The 17,410-nt window shown below is 43.7% G+C and overlaps 1 protein-coding gene across 6 annotated transcripts in view; it reads right to left on the minus strand.

Moving 5' to 3' along the window:
* Positions 1-17,410, minus strand: part of MLLT6 (MLLT6, PHD finger containing) — a 91,106-nt gene that overhangs the window by 29,033 nt on the left and 44,663 nt on the right. For all 6 annotated transcript variants that reach the window (XM_081837659.1, XM_081837656.1, XM_081837657.1 and 3 more), the window contains exon 8: positions 8,608-8,706. In XM_081837659.1, coding sequence (XP_081693785.1) covers positions 8,608-8,706 — 99 coding nt within the window. The remainder of the gene's footprint in view (positions 1-8,607; positions 8,707-17,410) is intronic.

A 17,410-nucleotide genomic window follows, 5' to 3' on the forward strand; every position in this document is an offset into this window, starting at 1 on the left:
AAGTGGGAGGGAAGCCCTAGAGGGAAAGGTACCACTGTGGAAGGGAGGGGTAGGGGTTGTTTATGTGTAATGAAGACACCTCCCCCTAAGTAATGTTGGTTGTTGCCACAGCCTCTCTCTCAGTGACCATGATGGTTTGCCTTTATAGACTGCTTACCAGTAAAAGACCTCGAAGCAGTTCACAATACTGTAGAGTGAGAAAAAGGCATTTGAAAATATATAAACACAATAAGTACAATAAAAACGATCTCAAGTTATTTATATAGTAACAGAACAAATGCACAAACAACATCCACATATAGAAACAGTTATCACTATAAACAAAACCAGAGAGCACTGCAAAGCAGCGTAATGCAACACACGTTTATTCACCCAAACACTCAGTCAACCTCACTCACAACCACTGCAATCATTCACTACCAACCGCTCGGACACAAAACCACTCACACTCAATGTTACAACCCAAGCATACACAGGCAAGGGACTCTACCCATCTCTGAAGCATTAATGGAGTCATGCCTCACACCCAATGGACTATCTAATTCTCCTCTCTCACCTGAGAGGAGCCCAGTTCTAAACCAGAGCATGCTCTCCCCCTGTGGAGTTTAAATTATTTTCATTCACTCGTGATGGGAGAGTTTGCATCTCAGGGATAGTATGGGAGGGATCTGTTGTTCAGGCACAACAACTTAGAGGCATCAGTGTGAACAATGGACAGTTTATTGAAGCTTGTTGCACATAGCACAGCAGGGATGTGTTGCAAACGGAAGTCTATAAAGTATCTGTCCACATGGTTTGTTTCTCTCGCAACCAAATCAGTCACAAGGTTAGTCAACAAGGCAACTAAATTCGCAGTGAATTGCTGGCAGTAGCCCACAACTTTCCCAATCTGCTGACATCTCATTCCAGTGGTAGGCCAGGTATCCTGTCACACAGGATAAACTCTGAAACAAAATACTGAACTTGCATTTTAATGGTATTATCAATGCGCCCAGCAGAGAGGATTCACAGGACTCCCCACCCCCAAATACTTGCTGAACACTGACATCATTGTCAATGTGGACATCTTTGAGTCCGTTCCAACTCTATGATTCTATGATTCCATTCTCAAATCAGAACAAGACCTTGTCTGTACATATCTGAAAACTTGCAGCTTTCCCATGGAATCTGAAGGGCATCATTGTGATCTGGAACAGTCTTGGCATTCTGGGAAGTTGTATCAACTCACTGGATAGTTTAAATCTTGGACAGGTGGATTCCCAGATTGTTTTGTGCCCGTAGTAGAACTTATTCCATCCACCCCACTCTACTTCTTGGACCAGGGCATAAAACAAAAGGAAATTGGGCCAAGCCAGGCTTATCACTACAGCATGTGCCACGGAAATACAATTCATAAGGTGGACTTATATGCCTACTTCTTACTTAGCAGTCCATGTACAAAAGGGCTATTTGTCCTTATGGATACAGTGAGTCAGTAGGATTTCGTCTTGGACACATCCCTGAATGGTACATATGAAAATTTAATCCAGTTAACACTTCTGTTGTTTGTCCTTGAACTATCATCTTATTTACAAGAGATAATGGGAATAGTCCATGTATGTAGGCATAGTTGCATCATATATGCCCAACCAGTACATAACCATAGGAAGCTGATGGAGCGCCAGTGGGAACACCTGCTTTGGGCTGAGTAGTAAAGTCCACTACTCAGCTGGGCCTTTCTTCAGTGGGATGGAGGATATTCTCTTGTTGTTGCTGCTACTGCCTCATTGGTCCAGGAAATAGGTGAAGCTCCTCAATCTCTGCCACGTCTTAATAGCCTGAGTGGCATTTAGCAATGGGCAATGGGACTCCCGTGCCTCAGGAGAGGTGGGCTTTCACTCCCAAGTTCCTGGTAATACTTTTCTAGATTCTACAAAAGGATAGGATGTGACTTGAGCAGATATGAATATCTCCAGGAAGACAGCAACAGAGCCAAGAGTCTCCGGGGTATTACACAGAACCTCAATGCTCGGGAGGCAGCAGGAGGAGCTCAGCTATCAGCTCAGTAGTATGTATCAAATATTTGACCTACAAGAGTCCTAATAATTTCATATCTGCTGTGTCTTTTGTAACCTGCTTGTACACTGTCTAGAGACTACAGTGTTAAACCAATATATAAACTGTTGCTGCCTGGGGAACACTGGACCTCTCTGTTGTGTTTGGTAAATTTCTGCATGAGTGCCTATCTGATGTATGAAACTTGCCACAAACGTGGTGATAGCCGTGGGCTTAGATCAAAGGGGACTGGACAAAATTCACGGTGGACAGGTCTGTCAATGGCTATTAGTCATATTGGCTAAACTTCAGCCACTCCACTGAATACCAGCTGCTGAGGGACAAGCGGGGGGGGGGGGATGCAGGGGGAGAGGGCATTTGTGTCTGCTCCCACTATGATGTCCATGTTCCACCAATGTAATTAGGATGAATCCAGATTATTTTTCTCCAGGTAAGGACACCACCCAGACACCAAGGCACTCTTAGCAACTTAAGTATTATTTAATTTCTTCAGGTAACTGAGTCGTTTTGCTGTCTTTGAGCCCTTAGTTACAGCACTGGAGCTCTGACTGCTTGGTTTTCTTTTATTGCCCTATCTGTGGGCAATTTCCACTTGTCCTGTGCCTAGAAAGCATGGGCCTGAGCAGTTTTCCGCTTGTCCTGTGTTTTCTAGACACAGGTCCAGGTGGTTTTGCCTTTGCCCTGCATTTTTCTTCTGCCCATTTCAAAATATGGCAACCCTTGCCACTGTTATGACCTTAAGGCAGAGATCTCAGTAGCACTTTGCCCCTATTGCCATGCCAGAGGTACCACTGCTGGATGAGTGAAGGCTGCAAATTTGCCCAAAGGGCTGGCACTCTCTCCTAGCCCTGCTGCTGCCACCTGGATGGTAAAATCGGGCATTTGCTGGGGACTCAAGACCAGCACAGGGCCCACTACCTAAAACAGCTATCATGCCCACTTTGGACAGAGTTCTCAGGAAGACTGGATGCAACCTAAGTGTGTTCTCAGCTTGCAAGTCTCACCTCATCCACGATGGGGGCAGAGGGCACGGAAGCTGCCATACCCAAGACCCCCCCCAACCACCTTCTCACTCCCAAAGCCATTCTTCCTTCTCCCCAAACTGTAAACACCCACAGCTATTGCAGCACCACTCTCCAGAGATGTTCATGAACCTGATGGTAAACTGAGACTCCTCAAACTGTACAGTGCTACCTTGGTTTACGAACTTAATCTGTTCCGGAAGTCCATTCCTAAACCAAAGCGTTCTTAAACCAAGACGTGCTTTCCCATAACAGCGGCAGACTCAGTTTACAAATGGAACACACTCAACAGGAAGCGAAACATGTTCTGCTTCCAAGGCAAAGTTCACAAACCAAAACACCTACTTCTGGGTTTGCAGAGTTCTTAATCCAAGCTGTTCATAAACTAAGATGTTCTTAAACCACGGTACCACTGTATTTGAAAGTGCGGTCCGCTAATTCAGATGTTCAAAGTATCCTTCATAGGACGACAACTCCCCTCACCAAGGGCTCATCAGGTCGTGTGTGGATGCAGCTACTTGGAAGCAAATGTTTCAATTCCTATATCGCGGGGTGAGGGGAGGAAATGTGCCACCAGCAGCCTGACAATTTCTTGGTGGAAAGCTGCAGCTGAATCCATGGGTGGCTTTGGCCACATGTTACCTGCACATGAACGTATCCCAAGGGATACTCAGTGCGCATCATGTGGATATAGCAACAGCTGTAAAATAAGAGCTGTGGCTGAGCAAGTGGGTGAGCTGCTTACCTATGTATGTGCACATTCATTATGGAGCCTTTGTTTCCAGGCCTATTAAACACTGGAGTCTTTGCTCCTTAAATTTCCAAGCATGCAAAGAGATCCAAGATGTGGTTTGCATTCAATGCCAGAAAGGCATGAATGTCTCCATAAAGCAGTGATAGTTGCAATAAGCAATTCTGAGGTTTAAAAAACCTGCAGGTGGAGGGGAGCAGCTCTCCCCAATGATGAAAGTGTGCCTGTTCCCTAAACACAGTCTGTTATCTTCCCCTCCCTCTAAGCGATGCAGCTAATATCTCCAAACAGGACATTGTAACATATGAGTAAACATTCGAACAATTGTTTCCACCTGTATTTTTCATGTTTCTGGACTTTAATTTGCTAACAGTTATGTCTAACCTGGATATGGCGGGGGGGGGGGAAATATAAAAGAACAACAACAACAACAACAACAACGATTCGTTATTATATTGCACTCATTACTGCTTATTAGTAGCAAAAATAAATAATTTAGTCCTCATCTTGAATTGAAAGGGACTCTAAGCGTGTTGTAAGCATATTCCTGCTTACTGACAGTTGCCCCCGAACAGCTTAATCTCCACCCTCCCCCGCCTCTAGTGCTCCCCCCCCTGTTGTTAATATGTAGATTGTAAGCTTCTTGGGGCAGGTATCTTGTCATATTTCCCCATGTTATTGTGTGCCATGTACATGGATGGCACAGGAGAAACACCACAACTCCTAAACTACCCTACTTTTCTGTGTATAAGACTATGTTTTTTACTCTAAAATAAGGTTCAAAATTGGGGCTCGTCTTATACATGGATAGTATCTCCCCCCATTTTCTTAAATCGGAGTCCCCCAAAATAGGGGGCGTCTTATAGACGGAAAAATACGCTAAATTAAAACAGCCTAGTTTGTGTGTTTGAGCAAGCGCTCGCACAATCACCACACACTTATTTTAAACTATCCTCAGATCTTTGGATTTGAGAGGTATTGTCTTACATGCACTATGCTGCTTTACCCTAGATGTGCTCATTTTGAACCCTTGACAGGCCCCATAGAGAAATTTCACTAATGCCGTGTAATCCTGACCTGTCTCAAACAGCCCCCCAGCCCTGCCCTACCACCCTCCCCCTGGGTCTCCCACATATCTCTGTGGCCTCACCCTTGTCCTGACCTGGAGAGATATCCTGCTGTTTGCAGTTCCAGCTCTGGGCCTCCTAACAGGTTGTCTTACACAGCTACATAATTTTCTTAATGGCCAATTTTAACTCCTTCCAGGATTCTTGGAGCCACGCAGGTGGCAGAGTGGGAAAAGTTCCATGTGAAGATTCTCAGCCCATTCTGTGCTCCACAATGTCTAAGGGACGGACACTTTGGAGGCTTACAAGCAGCAGAGAGAGACTTGGGGGGGGGGATTATTCATTCTTTCTCTCTCTCCAAACTTGAGAATATTCCCAGGAAGGCAGGTTAAGATTGAAAGTGTGCATTTCGTTAATGGAAGTCATTGACACTGGATGCTATAAGACACATAACATAAATGAGTTCTTGTTCCGCTGTTAAAATTCAGTTTGTGATTAGCTGGTTAGTATTTTTGAACAAGGAATATGCTTTGAATTTAGGAAAGGGTTGAGAGTGCAGAAATATTGGCTCTGACCACTGATACATCCCACAGTCAGGATGGCCAATTATCAGAGATGTTAGGATGAGGTGTCCACAAAGGTAAAGGACCCCTGGGCAGTTAAGTCCAGTCAAAGGCAACTATGGGGTTGCGGTGCTCATCTCACTTTCAGGCCGAGGGAGCCAGCATTTGTCCACAGACAGCCTTCCGGGTCATGTGGCCAGCATGAATAAACCGCTTCTGGAGCAACAGGACACCATGATGGAAACCAGAGCGCATGAAAATGCTGTTTACCTTCCCGTCGCAGCAGTACCTATTTATCTACTTGCACTTGCGTGCTTTTGAACTGCTAGGTTGGCAGGAGCTGGGACTGAGCAACGGGAGCTCACTCCGTCACAGGGATTTGAACCGCCAACCTTCCAATCGGCAAGCCCAAGAGGCTCAGTGGTTTAGACCACAGTGCCGCCCACATCCCTGGTCATCTGCAACATCTAGAGGGCACCACATTGGCTACCCTTGGTATACCATGTGGTTTCTAATCTCTTGCCCCCAGTGTTCACACATTACAAAACTCTGCAGTTGGCCCCATTGGTTCTAACCACAAAATGACCTTGGAAACTCTATTCACATGCCTTCACTAAATATTTTTTTCCACAGATTATCCATGACTGATATTTACCTCTGACATGAAGACGTTATCAAGCACTTAGTCTATCTGATCAACATTAACAACATGGGGGGGGGGGGCTTACACACATTGAGCTCCTCATCCAATCCATGTGGCTGCTCACAATCTCTATTAAGCATCTGCACACATGTTTAAATTCATTCACATGAAATAGACATCGTTTCAAGGTGGAGAGGCGAAAGGGGGTGACCAGGCCCCTTCTGGACAAACCTTTGGAGAACAACAGTTGAACTAAATTAATCCCACAAGAATATAAATCCACATTCAGGCTAGGCTAGATCCAATTAAAACAATCTAGTTTAATTAAGCAGGATAGGATTGCAGGGCAGACGACAGTTTCCCCAGGAATTACTCATTAGCAGAGGGGTTTCTGATGGTTAAACAAATGATGTTTTCAAGAAGTGAAAGCAAGCTCTACTAAGGGTCCCGCTTATATGCTCCACACCCTGCATCTGTATGGATGAGGCCTGTTGCAAACTAATGAGAACCATACTTCAAGGTCCTGCTGCAGATTTATGCATTATTTTGTTCCTATGGTCTTCAAGGGAGGAAGCCTATTTCCTAGCCCGCTGGTGCCCCCAAACATTGAGCCCCTAAGCTACATTATAAGGAGCATAGGTCCAAGAGCTGGCAAGGTTCAGGGTGGGTAACCAGCTGGCACTTTTTGCCACTATTTTATTAAATTTCCATACCACTTTATACATATAGATCTCAGGGTGGTTCACAACATAAAATCACAATATAGAAAACACAAAATACACAATAAAAACAAAACTAAAGACAACCCAATAATCCCCTCCAATAATGCATGAGTAGACATACATAAGACTATTATTATTAAATTTATATCCTACCCTTCTTCCTGAGGGAGCTCAGATTGCACAGCTAATCGCTTTGTTTCATACCAGCTGCATTTTTGTGGTATTGGAACATCAAACCACATCCTACAATCTCACAAAATCCGGCAACATCATCTCAATACATGACTTAAAATATGCACGCTCTCAAACAGCCTACCATGCCCATCCTACAGTGCAATCTGGTACAAAGTAAGTCAAAATGTTTATCTTAAGGATGGAACTAGATCAAGTGGTTTGAAAGAGGGATAACTGCTTCTGCAGCAAATACACGCATCCCGTTTTTAGCTCCGGTAAACAGGTCTTGCAGGAGTTTGTATTGTTTCAAAACCCTGCAAAACCTGCTTGGCCAGAGGTAACAGTGGGACAAAAGAAGTATGTGTGCAATGACTACAGAAACAGATTCCTCTCTTTTGGACCACTTTCAGCTCTTTAAAAAAACCACTGCCCATCTCCAGCCTCAAAGCCCAATTATTATGCATTACGCATGTGAACAAAAACCTATGTGTGAACACATATGGGGCTTTTTATTGAACCAAGCAATTGGCAGCATTGAAGCAATCATAGCACAAACAGAACTGCCTGAAATTCAAGCCAAGAGATTGATTTTTCCATAGAAAATCTGCTGCCAGAGGCTTGGAAAACAGAGCTGGAAATGGAATTCCTCCAGCAGGCTTTCACTTCCCTACTTAGCCTAATGGGCTAACCCTGATGCAGATTAAGTAATGTGAGATTTGGCCCTAGAAAATGTAGCCCAGTCATTTCACCTGGTTTACAATCAGGCTTGAGAGACAGAGAGAGAGCAAAGCAAAGCTCTGTGATTAGATTATGAATGCTACGGAAGGCCTGAAGTGAAACATGTTCTTCAGGAACGAGCTGTGACATGCTTCTGAAATCACTCAAGGGTTTAGCTTAGCGATTATGTCATCAGCAGCAGACAGCTGCAATATGAGCTTCTCAGGGCTCAGAGCTTGCTTGTGGTGGGGAAGTGAAGGGAAGAGCATTGGGGGAATGTGTGCAATTAGGACCTGAAACAAATTGGAGTGGGTGCAGCAAGGAAGGACTTGTACATCTATCCTTCTTCTCTTGCTTGATCTATTTTTTCCACTCTCAAGGGAGGGCTGTGTATAAAACACAGGTCCTGAATTCGGGTTAATATTATTATTATTATTATTATTATTATTATTATTATTATTATTAAAATTTATATACCACCCTTCACCCAAAGATCATAGGACAGGTTAATCTTGTTTGTACACCCAGAAAAACTGAATTCTGCAACCTGAAAAGTGAGGTTAAAATTTACCGCAGTTGTGTTTCTCTCCCCCCCCCCCGCCCCATACTATAATGTTTTGTATTTCTCATGGCTACATGGGGAATGCAGAGCACAGGTGTGTCTATTGAAACCTTGCTTATTCTCCCCTCTGGCTTCTGAGAATCTAACATTTATATCAACACACTTATCTTCACAATCATGAGGTCTCAAAACACGAAAACAACTCCTACGCTTTTTCAAGAGGCTGAATATTAGACACCGATACCAAATATCACAGCACTTGCCAAAACAAACAACAAACAAACAAATATTGGTGCTCCATTGCAAACACCTCACATGGGGTTTTCATTACCTTTTCAGTGACAATGGGAGTGGAGGACAGTGTGAGACTTGTGGGTGATTCCGAATGCTTCTTGTGCTTCTGTTTAGGCCTTTCCTTGTCCTTCCGACTCTATAAAAGGAAGATCAAAAGACAATGTATTCCACTCTTCCAGCAGCAAGTGAGAAAGGAAGCTGTAAGGGGAAGGCATCAAGCGAGGATGACAGTCTGGATTGTATATCTCAGAAGCCATTTCTTTCCCCACCATCCACAGCAACTCTGGCTCATCACCAAAAACATCTGCCTGGAGTAACCGCTCCTCCAGGTGCAGACAACATCTGGCATGCAGATCCATGACAAAAATCCATATCAGGTTCAGATTAAGATTATACATATACACACATGCATATACATCATACAAGGCCCTCCAGCTATTCCCTGGGATTTCCTTCTTCTCAGCTTCATCAGAGGACATCTGAATTTTGCCTCTCCTTAAAAATAAAGATATCACTAAATCCCAAGAAAAGGTTATCCGAGATTTTTCACTGCCCCGAAAAGCTGGCCACTACATCCTGAAAACAGCTAATTAAATGATTTTGAAAAGATTTGCTTAATTTTTGTCATGGCTTATACATTTCTTGGGAGGAGTAAGGAGGTCCTCAAACACCATCCAGTGAATCACTGGGAACCCTGCTTACTAACTGTTATTCACGCTTCTTTTTCCTGCTTCAGGGACTAGAAACTTGATTTCATTTCTTGAAATGAATAAAACAGCATTACAAAATCTGCGCCCAATATCAAAACCCCTCTTTCTGCAGTGTCATTTTCATTAGTTATAGAACATGCCAGGTCCCCTGGAAGAACCACTTGTCCATATGATTCTGTACAAGGGCAGCTTCTCCCTAACATTTCAAAGGCTTAGTTTGCATTCATGGGGTACATTGCATAAATCTGCAAGCACCTGCTACCTCGGCGTTCAGGAAGAGGTTGTGGGTTTCCCCCGCTTAATGTGTGTGATATTTAGTTCCAGCCACATCTTTTAGAAGACATCTGAAGGCAGCCCTGTTTAGGGAAGCTTTTAATGTTTGACGGACTATTGTATTTTAATAATATTGTTGGAAGCCGCCCAGAGTTGAAACCCAGCCAGATGGGCAGTGTATAAATAAATTATTATTATTATTATTATTATTATTATTATTATTATTATTATTATTTATCTCTCTTGTGGCTTAACGGGGATAGCCATGGCTAAAGGACAGCTATCGCATGTCAAAGGTCCAGGTTCCTATAACAGACCTGATTCATTCACAACTTTTATGTAGATTGGGGAAAAGAAAACGTAGCTGAGTGATAGAGCACATCCTTTGCATGTAAGTTCACGCCCTGGCCTCTCCAGTTAAAAAAAGATCAGGTAGAAGGAGATGATGGGAAAGTCCTGTACAGTACCTGAAGCCCTGGACAGATGCTGCCACTCAGATATTACTGAGCTAGATGAGTAAATTGCTTCAGTGGCTGAACTGGGAGAGAAAAAGGAGTTGGAAAAGAATGGAAGGAAGTGGGATAGTTAGGCATGTCTGCCGGAAAAGAGGTAGGATGGCATCTAATCCCACATCAGAAGACTGGGTATTAGTCTGCTTGCTGTGTACATCCTGCTTTTCTTCTTACCCTGCTAAGTAGTCTTACAAGACATCTGTTACCCAACCCACATTGTCTCTGCAGGTGTTAGCACCTGTGTCATAAACCTGTGGCGCTTCTGCTGTTCTTTGCCTTGATAAACTAGCATGCTGTGTCTGAACTCCAACACTGTATTAAACCGATTATAACCCACCTTGACTATTTTCTTTAAAAAATGAGGTATAAAATTTGATAAATAAATAAGCAATCAAGCTTTGCACAGGAATTAGGTGTGTCTCCTAATTGCAATTTATGCTAGAAGGACATAAAGCGATTGTTGCTAAATTTAGGTTGCCTTCAGAGTGTCACTGTTTTGCGGGAATGATTCAAATCCATACTGGGAAATGTAGGCCTGTGCAGTTAAAGAGGAATGGGACAGCTGCAAGAGGAATTGGGGGCTGCATAAAATGAGGTTGGGGCCATGGTTTGCCCACCTGTGCTACAAGCAAAACCCACATGTGTTGTGAAGAACACCTTTTCTTTGTAAAGCAAACTTCTAGCTCTTGATCAGGACTTTTTGTATGCTGCAATCCTGGAAGATCACAGAAGAGAAATGCAGGTATAGAAATTCAGTTTATTGAGAATCTCAAGTTTCATTTTTAAAATGCAGCTGTCTAGGTCTTTATGGATTTTAAGATATACACGGAAATATGTGGGTAATGGCTGAGGAAATATTTGCAACCAGAGATAGCTGAAAAAGATTTGCAAGAGTGGAGACTGGTGCATCAATGACCTCACCCCTCCTGTTCCTAGCAAAAGCAAAAGCAAACCATGAAAATGTCCTCCATTTGCATGATTTATACATGTTGCAAAAGTCAACTTTTCTTGGCACAGAATTTGGATTTCCAGACAGCAGGTCCCCATCCCCCTTCAGAGTGGAGTACATTCAGCCCCGCTTGTGGCTCCAGGGACAGCCTTGACAAAGTGTGTGGCTAACTCCTGGCAAAATCTCTGCGACCAAAAGCCAGGCAGAGGCCTGAGAAGCATTCCAATGGTCAGGCAGCTCTTTCCCCTCTTTGCGCTCATGGTAAGCAGAATAAATTATGCAAATCAATGAATCACCAGTTGGATCACATTTCTCCAGCGCTGAAAGCATCCTCACTGAATTCCAATTTGTTTCCAGGTATAATTCAAAGCACTGGTCTCATAAGAGGAGCCCTGAGGGATGATACCAATTGCCCATGTAGTCCAGCATCTTGTTCTTGCAGCGGCCAACTAGATGCATTTGGGAAACCAGTATTCAGAGACATACTGCCTCTAATAGCGCAGGTAGCCATTATCCTTTATGAACTTGTCTACGCCAGTGGTTCCCAATTAGCTAAATACCCAGGGCCCCTTATTTTTCAAAAGCCAAGCCACGGACCCCCTACTTTTGAAAGTTTTGAAAACTCTGTGGTAGTTACCTCTGCATTTATTTATTCATTTTTGAACAAAATGTGGGGTAGCTCCTAACAAGCAAAGGATTTTAGGTATACTGTACTAAAAAAACAGGCTAGGTCTGAGCGTTATCTGGTTTTCAACATCATGATATATCAGCAGCTAAGCACCACAATATTTCGATATATCACAATGTCTGAAATTGCAGATCAGGCGTGGGGATGAGGGAAGTAGCAGTCAAGGAGATCGTGTGGGTCGGGTGCCTGCAGATCAGGCGTGGGGATGAGGGAAGGGGCAGCTGTGGAGATCAGATGGTTGGGGGGAGGAGAGGAAGCAGAGTCACCTCCGCTGCATGGTTTGAGTGGGAGGGGATGGGGGTGCATCAAGCCGCAGTCAAGGGGGCAGCCAGCAGAGGCAGCCAGCAGTGGCAGCCAGTGAAGACGCACTGTCTGCTGTGGCTGCGGCTGCTGCTTTCCTACTGAGAAAAGCTCCTCCACCTCAGCACCAGGGGAAGGTAGTATCACGGTAAGGCAGCTCAGAGCAGCCATGTTATCAGCCGAGATCATTGCGGGATATCGGCAGTGCCTTGAAATCAGCTGCCCTGCTCTCCCTCGCACAAGGAGCAATATATTGCTGAATATTGCCAGGTCAAAATCATTGTCGCAGTGTGATTTCAAAACTGATTTGGGCCAATAAATTGAAAAATTTCCCTAGGAAATTGGTCCCTTCTAGGGGATCAAATGCCTCTTCCTCAGAGTGATTCCCTCCTTCCCAGAGAGCCTCACTCCTATTTTGTGTTCATCGCAAACAGCAGTGTTTCCATTCTGCTACAATTCAGTTTCCACAGAAACCTATGTGATTTGTCTCATTATTTGATATGGCTGTAATCAATTTAAATGGAACGGAAAAGTAAAAAACTATGCAGAAAATAATGTTGATTACTTATATAACATTTACAGACCTAAAATACAATCATAGTGAATACCACTCATATTCACTTGTGTTATTTCCGTTCCTGACCTCCGACGAACATGCACACTGTGGCAAATTTTTGCTCCCATTTCCATATCTGAGGGAAATATCCAACATCCATTCCCTGGCTACCACTGCCATGTTCCCAAAGGCTTCATACACCAACCCACTGCCTCTCTCAACTTCTACATTTCATCTACCTTACCCTTGAGGAACAAATGTTTTCCCCAAGGACCAAGAGCATATTGCATGGAGAAAGCATTCATGACTTCTACCCAGTAAGATTCAATACAATACTGTGCATACCCCACACACCTCAGCTGGCTTTCTACCTGCCTGCTCTATATTTATTGAATTAATTTACTTTGAGCTTGAGATCTGTTAGGTAAAAAAGCGGGGGGCTAGTGTGCCCTGGCCTCTTCACCCGATTCCAAATTCATTTGTCCCTGGAGTGCCCCTCTTGTTTATATGCAGCCCCCACGTCACCAGTATGCCTTAGACTGATGCATTGTTTTACTTATTATTTAAAGTCCAATCAGAAAGTGGTATATAAAAGTGTTAAATAATAGATAACTAAATACACATGGGACGCGGGTGGCACTGTGATCTAAACCACTGAGTCTAGGGCTTGCCGATGGGAAGGTCGGCAGTTCGGGGTGAGCTCCTGTTGCTCAGTCCCAGCTCTTGCCAACCTAGCAGTTCAAAAGCACGTCAAAGTGCAGGTAGATAAATAGGTAAATCTGGCAGGAAGGTAAACGGAGTTTCCATGTGCTGCTCTGGTTCGCCAGAAGCGGCTTAGTCATGCTGGCCACATGACCCGGAAAAACTGTCTGCGGACAAACATTGGCTCCCTCGGCCAGTAAAGCGAGATGAGCGCCGCAACCCCAGAGTCGTTCGCCACTGGACTTACCATAACTGTCAGGGGTCCTTTACCTTTACATACACATTCACTTTATGTAAGTCACAGCACTGTACTCTTTTGGGCACAGAAATTTCCTTAAAATTTAGTGATTTCCTTAAAATGGAAGCTTTGGGGTACAATCTTATCTACATTTACCTAGGAATAAGTCTAACTGAATTCAGCAGGATTTGCTTCTTAAAAGACATACACGGGATTCCATTGTCAGTTCCTTTTCTATAAGCAGGTACAGGAATAGCAGCTTCATGTGAACAAAGAAACACCAGATCAACTCCTCAAACCAAGAAATTTTGCATAAAAGAACAGAGAAAAATATTACTTTTTAAAAAATCAATCTGTGAAAAAATTAAAATGAGCAAACTTTAGATTAGAAGTTTATAAGAGAGATTAACAAATCTGGTTTCGAGTATTTCCAGCTGACATATATGCAGCCCAATGCTATTATGCATGTTAGCTCAGAAAAAAAGTCTCACCGAGTTCAATAGAGCTTCCATTAAAGTGTGTACAGTTTTGCAGCCTTAAATCAATTTTGCAATAGTAATATAAATAAATAAGTTAAGGCTTACTTGGCTTATTTGCAATTTGTGTGTTGATTTCCAGTTTTATAAATTGTGCCTTTTTTTAAAAAAAAGTCTCAGTTTTAACTTTAGCTTTTACTTTGTTTTCCTTTTTTAAAAATCTTAAGATATCCACCACCCCCAAAAAGATGACACAGCATTCTGGGTTTCGAGTCATCTGAACAGATCCAGTTCAGAAGATTCACTTTACTGCATATTGGTTGCCATAAGAAGAAATGTAACACCTGAAGGGTTGACCTTTCACAGACTAAAAAAAATGGTGGTGGATATTTCTGAAGAACACAATAACTGTTGTGTGTAAATATAGATCTTTCAGGCTGATGTGACATCATAGTGGCGATATGGGTTGTTGTTTTTTTAAAAGCTTCTTTTGCAAAACTGTGCATAAATCTGCATTTCTCGTCGCTTGCCCCACACTTCTCTTCCCGTCCCACATACTACCTCTGGGGCAATTTTGCAATTCTGTACAAAATACCCAAAGAGCATGCAAAACGAGAATTTAATAATAATAGTAAATAATAATAGAAGCCAGTTGAGAAACCCTGAGGTTCATTATCTTCCTTGTTGGCACACAAAAGCAGTCCTACACACTGACCCTGCGATGTCAATGGCCGTGTCTTGACTCTTAACTCAAAATGCACTCAGTCATTCTCTTATGCCAACTGATTCCCCCACACCTTCTCCCCTCTGACTCTTAATACCCACCCCCCTTTTCCTCAGATCTCCCTCTTCCCCAGCCCCGCCACACGCACACTGACACACAACTTTTAAATGCCTGCCCACTTTTGCTAATGTCTGCTTTGCCGTCCAGAGTGTTAGAAACCCCACTGTCACTGGCGAGGGGATTAAAGTCGGACTGGAGGGGGGGGGCGCTGACCTTATGATAGATCCCCTGGAAACAAAAGGCCACCCCTACCTTCCCGACTCTCCCGACTCCTTTCCTCTGGGAATGCCTGGGTTTGTCAATCGCCTTGGGGTTGCCAAGTTCATTTCATTGCCCAAAGTTCACCAACAGGAAGAAAGTCTCTCTTTCCAAGCCTGCGTTGGGAGTTTCGAGCAGCTGGAGGTGGGGGGCGGGGGTGGCATTTCGGCAGGCACAGGAAAAGCCCGATAGTTAATGAGGAGGAGCGGGGAAGAGTGGAAAGGGGGGGGGGTGAAAAAAAGAAAAGAAAGGGAGGAGAAGGAGGAGGAAAGGAATGGGGAGGGGGGAAACTCTCGTCTTGCAAGCAAGGGAAGGCGGTGCCCACGTTGCACATACTAACATGTAGATCTCCAACGTCAGGGCGAGTGAAATAGGATCCCTTCAGATGCCAGAAAGGGCCTTGCCCACAAGATCCTCCCTAGATTTCACCCCTCACCGCCCACCCCCGGCCTGGGCACTGCAGTGAGAGCAAAACGGGGGGGGGGGAGCGATAAAGTCTTGTCTGCCCCGCCTGGCAGGAGACGTTCCTTATTCTGAGCAATGAAGCACACGGGTCAAGGGTAAAGCTCTGCCTTCTCTTCTTACTGAGCCTCAGCCTCGGAATGTGACCGAATCATAAGAGACGAGAGCACCTCTGAGCATGTGCATAGTTTCAGCCGGGATTCGGCGTTAGAACGTTGCCCTGGAATGCCCGCAGGAATGAGATGAATGATAGTGTCTCTGGGCATGTGCAATATATATCCCTCCCCTCCTTCACTCACACATGCTGCCTGTGTTTAGAATCGGTTTGCAGACCAAGGACAGAAAACTTGCGCCGCACGTTTAAGGAAACTTTCCCCCCTTTAGACATACAAAATAGGCTAGACCAGATACTGCTCCTGAGCAGGTGGAAAGTGTCTTTCCCTTAGCACAATTAATACGTGCACCCACCTCCCATGCTTCTGGAAACAGAGTGGAAGGTTTCCGGGCCAGACAAAGAGGCGAGCTCAGCCCTGAAACGTGGAGTAATTCTGAAGAAGCGTGTCTCTAACCATGTAAAGAACAAGGTAGCATTGAAGGAACACAACTTGGCTTCCAATTTGGAGGGCACTTCCTTTGCAAATTAAGCAACTGGCAGCAAGGATGCACTTCAGTTCAAAGTACCGAATGTTGCTGATATTCACTGTGTTTTTATCCTTACTGATATTTTGGTAGCTTGGGTTTTGCTGTATTTAAGGCTATAAAGTTCAGTATTTTATTCTGGTTGCACTCAGCCTTGGGATCGTTTTTTTCGATGAAGGGCACTTTAGAAATACTGGATGCATTTTGCCTCAGGCTAATCTCTTTCACAGGGTTTATCCGCAAGCACATCTTAATAACACTTCTGGCATTATAATGCTTCAGGTGAAAAGGTTGGGGGTGGGGAGTTAAAGAATGCAAGGGTGTGATCTTTGCTTAGTTTTTGCTTAGATAGGGAATGTGTGTTTGGCAGTAATATTTCAGATTGCTCATATGGTCATTAAATGCTCCTCCATGCAAAGAAACCCACAAAAGCTTCCTGCACATACTCTCATTTGGAAAGACCAAAGTAGGGAAAAGGTCAGGCTCGATCTCTTTTCCCTGACATAATGTTCTATGTGAAGAGTGTGTGTGTGTATGTGAAGTGTATATATGTGTGTGTGCAATTGCTTGAGTCCTCAGCTACTGTTGTACTGCTCACACTCTGGTTTAACTGAAGTTTACCAGCTCTGTCAAACTAGGGTGGGGTATAAAAATATCTTCCTGGGGTGTGTGCTCAGCATACAAGGAGGAAAACCACATTACTGAAACTTTTAACTTTTAACTATTTTAGTTTAGTCTGATGCTGCAGGACTGATATAGGAGAAAAACTGAAGCGAAGAGAGAAACAGAACTTCTTTTACGAACCTTTTTCAAAAAATGGGCCTATTTCTGTTGGTTCTTTCAAAACTCTTTGTTCTTACAGCTTTTCCAGATTAAAGCACTCACTTGAAACCTCCCATATTTTCACACTGATAGAAGCTGGTCCATCTAATTATAATATTGCCAGGTACTGCCAAATGGCACAAAGGCATTGGAGAGGCAAATTTTAAATACGTACATGATTTGCTCAGCCAAGTGAGATATTGATTTAGTTTCCCCCAATTTTAGCATTTTCCGTTCATTTGCGTGTTTGTACTGTAACAGCTCCCATGAATGTTGAGATACAGAATAAAATTGGGCATATAAATTCAGGGCAGATTTCTGTGTTTCAAAATGGGCTTGTTCTTTCCACATGTAAAACACATTCACTGGAAAAAGCAAAAACAAATACTTGCAGGAGAAGCCTATGTGATGAAGATACCAACAAATTTGAAACTACACGACTTTGAAACAAGGCTGTGGAGGCCTGCTAAT

The sequence above is a fragment of the Podarcis erhardii genome (assembly GCF_964252035.2).
Source record: "Podarcis erhardii genome assembly, chromosome: 13".
Lineage (NCBI taxonomy): Eukaryota > Metazoa > Chordata > Lepidosauria > Squamata > Lacertidae > Podarcis > Podarcis erhardii.